Raw genomic sequence first — 6000 nt, 5'->3', positions numbered from 1 at the left:
AATGTTGTTAATGGAATTATTTATTCCGATTCACGAGATCCCTCGAGTAATACCATTTAGGAGAAAGAAAATAAAACAATGGGAAAACAATACAATACTATATGGAAATACCTGGCAATAAATAACCAACAGAATCAGTTATAAATATCATGTTCTTGTCTCTATACAGCCAAGGCCTTTTAGATGCACTCTTTGCAATCACGGAATAATTACAATGATGTAAAAATAAATACATATTTTTCTTGGTTTGCTAGTGTTCGACATGTTTGTTTTCATGTTCATGTTTCGAATTTCAAATTGGTAAAATATTTTCAACCAATAGATGTCTAAAAAATAATAAATCACGGGGTCACGTTCTGTATCATAAGAAATTATGTCAGTCTGCGTTCACCCTGTGAACTGTACTGAGATGCAAAATTAACAAAAGAAACAAGCCGGCATAGTGTCGTCTGCTATTACGTTGCTGGAGGAGAGACGGAGGGGGTGGGAGTAGGAGAGAGCGCAACTGGCGACTGGGTCGGATCAGCAGACATCTAGTCAGTCTCTGAGGTGGTGGCTGTAGGGAAGGACTGACACACTATAGGAGGCATTACCGCTGACTCGGTTGGCTCTGCCTCATCTCGCATGTGCCTTTTGAATAACAAGTTAAACGATTCATTAGCAATAGCAATTGTCTTCCCAAATTGGTGAACAGATATTTAATAATAGACTCACTGTACAAACCTATATCAACAACAGGCCATCTTGAAAAAGATTCGTGGTTCTAGTCAGTATCTGAGATTTCTGCTACTTGTTCAGGACAGTGATAAGCCACTCCAAGGACAAGCGAGGTCGCAGACGTACTGCTATAGTGTTCAGGCACCATGCAACAGGTTGGTCGTGCCCTACGACGGGCGGGCACTACAAGTTCGGCAGCATGGACAGCTACGCGTGTTGAAATAGCCTTACCGATGTCGCCCTGCACGAATGTTACTTTAAACGCTATGCCGGGCACACGGCCGCCGGCGTCGTCGCCGATGCCCGTCCACGCCCTCCTCGGCTGTGCACGGCGCCCTGTACATTCAACATCAGTAAGTCTCCGCACACCAAGTGTACAGGACGAGAGAAAAACATTTCATTCACAGTTGACAAGAAAATGTGTTCAGAACGGTGGCGCCAAATTTAAAACATTCCTGTCTCGCTCACACAACTCCGCGCAAATTACTTTGTATCAGTATGTCATTCACGCAGTCACGTTTTACACATGTGAACAGAGGACCTTTGAAATGTTAGAGGAATGAAATTAATTTTCTATTTCATATAGTTTGCACAGGGATCAGAGTTTCACGTTAAAGCCAACCATATATTTTCAGCAGCAAAGTCTATAGCGCTTTGTTTTGGATTCGCAATAGGTCATGCTGGCTTTTATCCAAAAGTTAATACATTCAACTTTTAGCTGATAATCTATATATATGTATGGGGGGTAAGGATAAGTTAGGTAACATACTTGATAGTGACAGGACCAGAATTTGAGCGGTGAAGTGGAGGGGGCAGACCTAACCAGTGATAATAAATAATGGGAGGGAGAAAACACTTATAGTTCCTGCTAATAATTCCCCCCATCTTGCGTTAACTTTTGCTTGGTTCCCATTTCGCCAAACTACCTTAACTAATATAACTCGACATAAGGGATTTTAGGGGAAATACAAATAATTAAAATGTAAATTGGCGAACTGGGGAATCAATAAAATCTCAAGAGAATTGGAAATGGGTTGCATGTCCTAATGTCCACACGCCTCCTGGTAATACACCTGTGTTGCTTGGTTGTACAGTCGCCATGTATTTCACAAATATCACTCATTTAGGAGGAACAATTTAACTTTGTTATACTGCACGCGAGGTGAGCCAAGATAAGTAGGTTGGTAGAAAGGGAATGGGCGTGTGACTGGGAAACTGAAGCTTTAGGTGATTTAATCAATGTAATGCTGACAGGGTTAAGGTTGAATCTCCCGCGCAAATATATCGGTGTTGCAGCGTGCCTCCTATTTCCTGCCAACGATACACACAGCACGAACTGCACTTGACACTGGGCGCCGAGAATTATTTTATTTTCATTTTAAAGTCAACTTGGCGAAGAGAACTAAGTAGGCGCGCCTTGACTTGGCATTGGGGGGAGGGCAGGGGGGTTCACTTCACCTCCTGTCTGGTTACCCCTCAGCCTCTCTTCTCATGCACAGACAAGAATACAGACTGAATCAAACCTCTCGTAGTTTTAGCCAACACCACGCCACTCCAATGTAGACAAAATGCTGAGCGTCTTTCTCTATTTCCTTACCTCATTTTTATAGACGTCATCCTTTGCAATCCTCATGTTCATCTTTCCCACATCTCAACGCTGGCCTTTCCACCATTTTTCGTTTTATCGTTACCACATCCTTACCTCGCTTCTATCGATCTTTTAACCGTCTGTTTCTGTTGCCACTTCCTCTCCCTACGATTTTCCCGCCAAAACTTTTGCATCCTGATTCCCAGAGCCTCCTTGTACCTTGCATCGCCACTGCCCGCCCCCCTCCCCCGACAGGACAGCTCACATTTCACGCCTGTTCCCTCTCCTCTTTCCTTCCCTCAGTGCCCCTCCCACTTCCCCATTCCTTCGCTCCCTTGGGAGATGTCTTCCAGATTCCTCACATTCTCCCCCATCCGCCCCGGCCTGTGATTTCTCACGGGAACAAATCGAAGCGTTCGAGTTCTTTTTCGATTCCCAGTGACCTTTCGCCCTCCAATACATCTTTACCTACTCGAAGGCGCACACCACCGGCCATCGTAGTGAATGGCAAAGATATGAAACAAATGTATCTTAAAATCTCGTCCTGTATGCTTTATTATTTATGCCTTATTATATATGCTTTATATTATGTTCACATACACACACAAACACTTGACATGTGTGGCCGAAGTCTGGGCAGACCAAATCGTCACCAGATGTAGCTGGTTATGTGGTGCATCGGTATGTCCACCGGTGTTGCCTCTCTTCGAACCGGCGATTTGCTGTGGCAGATATTCTACGACGCACTCTCCTCATTGTCCTACCCTCCCAGTTCCCAAGGGTCACCTTCATGGCATAATGCATCTATTGTACTGACTCCCTTATCTGTGTGTACGTATACATACCGGTTTGCTAACACATGCACTAAATAGGATGCTGCAATCAAGCCAATCACATTTTAGCATATACTCTTATATTGGTAATACAAAGCACTAACTCGTTTCACTGACTTCACTGTTTCAACAACCGTTGCAGGTGACCATGAAAACTGCCCGGGGTGTGAACGGCTTCTTGAAACGTAGATGTTTCACTCGCGAAGACCGTTAGTAAGATTTAATGAAGAAATGGGATTTTATATTCATGTAATGGGTGAGAGTGTGTGTGGCCACTGCCGAAAATGTTCAAGGAGTACAAATGAAAATACATAATTTTTAAAGGAATGCTGGCTTCGGATAGCGTTGCCCCCCGCGAACACAAACCGTGTTTGATCTCGTAAATGGGAATGAGATCATTTTGGTCGCAGTGAAGCGCCTCTTGGTGTAATTCCTCATATTTAAATGTACGTTTGTTTACGTGGAAAAACTTTCAACGGACTGATGGCAGTATAAAGAATCGGCCTCAAATCGTTGTTGTGGTACTTTGTGATGTTTGAAAATCCACTGATCGATGATGATCGACAGGTATTCATTGTCTGCCATTTGCTTTGATGTACTTGCTGGCCATTTGGATGCCTGGAGGGTAATAACGTTGCTATTTTTTAGCCAATTGTTTAAAGAAATGGCAAGCTGTCATTTTAATGAAGAAAGGCCATAGTATATTTTTATACTTTATTCGCGCGCGCGTACACACGCACACATGCATACAGATATTAAATACACATTTACCAAAGATAAGTTTTATTGTTTTAAAAACTGTTGATTTTATATATTGTTTTGTTATTACCTTTTTTCTTAGTCAAATATTATTCTATAATATCACCATTTTCGTTCTGAAAACGCCTACAGTGTTTATTTTGTCCAATTCATAATGATTTTATTTTCTGTGTTTTTATTTGTTTACTTTAGATATTATTTAGGAAGTGCGGGGACATGATATATATTTGTTGTTTCAGTGTTCCAGTATATTGTAATGTAATATCTTATTGTGTATTTTTAGTCTCATTTTCTGTGTTAGCATGGTTCTTTCGTAGACGAGTCATTGATGTCATTGAATGAAATTGTAATCATTCCGTATTATAGTGCATTGCATATTACCACAATGTCTCATCGTGTACTGTGTTTTAAATACCCTTTTTATTAATGTTTTGGAATCAATCCTTCATTGATTAGACTGTATTGTAGAGCCAAGATGCATTTTCCATATTGTCGTGCTTTACGCAGTAGCGTGTGCTTAGCAAGTTTCATGTCAAAGTAAAAAGTCCAATTAATTTAAAATTGAGATGTTTTTTAATCTCTTTTCTGCATCTATTGTCTCTTATATCATGTATGCGTCTGGCGACATGTGGCATGTTATATAAATACATGAATACCTTCCATGCCTGTTGGCCCTCTTCATTTTAATGTGGTTGCTGACAAATGATTCTGTTCAATTCCGTAGAAGGTGGAAAGATTCCATGCCGCCTACTTTGCATGCTGCCAAATCCTCATCCTTTCGTAGGATATGATATGCATGTGTCGTCTGCTGTTGCCAAATCCTCTCTGACACATACTAACCAGAAATGTTGTTTTATGTTTTATTTCAGAGAAAAACGAATGTGGTCGCTACAAGGTTTTGATCGAGTTTGGGAGATAATAATCGTATACGTCGGCAGCTTACATCATAAATACTAAAGGACGACTTGTGAGCTTGATATTTCATATGAGCGAATGATCGTGAAATTCATATCGTGGAAGTAAACTTGTCTGTATATCTTCACTAGATACCCCACATTTTTAATATTATGAATCAGTCTATAATATTGTTGCAAGTATTCAGCAGAAACACAGAAAGGGTTAAAGGAATGTATGCATCTTATTGATCTTTACAAAGCACAGTCAAGCAAAGCGCATTGATGTGTTTGAGCGCAAACGCAGGGACGGTAGTGTCAAAATAAAATCTTCATTGAAAATTGTTGATGGCTGAACACTATCGATGTCAATAGATATTGCCGGGAAGATATTCTCTGTTTTCAAATTATGATTTAGTTATTTCACTTTTATAATATCTTAACTCTTAGTGTGACGTCATAACGTATTCAGAAACGAAATATATTTACTAGTAAACTTTTTAGGTATGTTGTTTTCATAACGTGGTGTAATTATACATTATTGTCGATCTTAATAATTTAGAATTTGCAGTTTGGTGATCATGTTGCTCGTCATTGCTCTGATAAATTAGTTATTAAAATTATATGGAACAACAAAGGTACAAAGATGAATTGATGTCTGGAATAAGAACTACAGGTCACAATTAAGATTTATGTACACTAGATTTTTCAGCTGAAGTTGCAAAAGAGTGATGAAAAAGTCATTATTGAGAAAGCATTGTCTAAATCCAAACTTTCAAATACGCGGGGAAAAACAAGTGATAATGGTACTAAAGTATCGAACAATATCAATTCTTCCACTACTATAAACTCTTCAGCTTCAATAAAACAAGTGCTATTTACTTGTGGTGTTCCAATAATTTATTACTTAAATTAAATTCAAACATCGGTACTCTGAAAAATGTCGTTGAGCAGCATCTGCTAAATAAATGACGTGATGATATAATCAATCATCAAGAGTCGATTGTACTTTTGTCAGTCATGCCTTTCATTTATGAACTCTGGAATTATACTTAACAGAAATTAAACAAACAAATTTTTTTAACCCCGTGTTCATGCTAATATTGTTCATGAAAATTAATTCTGATTATTTGATAAGTACTACTATATTGTATATGCCATGTGTGCAACAATTTACACGATTTTTCATTTAAATTTTAGATACATTTAT

The 6000-nt window shown here is 39.3% G+C and overlaps 2 protein-coding genes across 8 annotated transcripts in view; one reads left to right on the top strand and one right to left on the bottom strand.

The window, feature by feature from the left end:
- The window catches only part of LOC143020696 (deoxyribonuclease-1-like), a 21966-nt gene extending 19630 nt beyond the window's left edge, over nt 1-2336 (bottom strand). The window contains exon 1 of the mRNA XM_076177343.1: nt 2315-2336. Within this exon, the coding sequence (XP_076033458.1) occupies nt 2315-2334 (20 nt within the window). The 5' untranslated portion in view covers nt 2335-2336. The remainder of the gene's footprint in view (nt 1-2314) is intronic.
- Nucleotides 466-6000, top strand: part of LOC143020695 (glutaminase liver isoform, mitochondrial-like) — a 210949-nt gene continuing 205414 nt past the window's right edge. The window contains exon 1 of one of the 7 annotated variants that reach the window (XM_076177335.1): nt 466-1070. In XM_076177335.1, coding sequence (XP_076033450.1) covers nt 864-1070 — 207 coding nt within the window. In that variant the 5' untranslated portion in view covers nt 466-863. The remainder of the gene's footprint in view (nt 1071-6000) is intronic. The other 6 variants (XM_076177342.1, XM_076177336.1, XM_076177337.1 and 3 more) reach the window with 6 other exon arrangements.

Source organism: Oratosquilla oratoria, chromosome 40 (assembly GCF_046742065.1).
Source record: "Oratosquilla oratoria isolate Oo_2021 chromosome 40, ASM4674206v1, whole genome shotgun sequence".
Taxonomy (NCBI): Eukaryota; Metazoa; Arthropoda; class Malacostraca; order Stomatopoda; family Squillidae; genus Oratosquilla; species Oratosquilla oratoria.
This window is presented reverse-complemented; position numbering and strand designations above follow the sequence as displayed.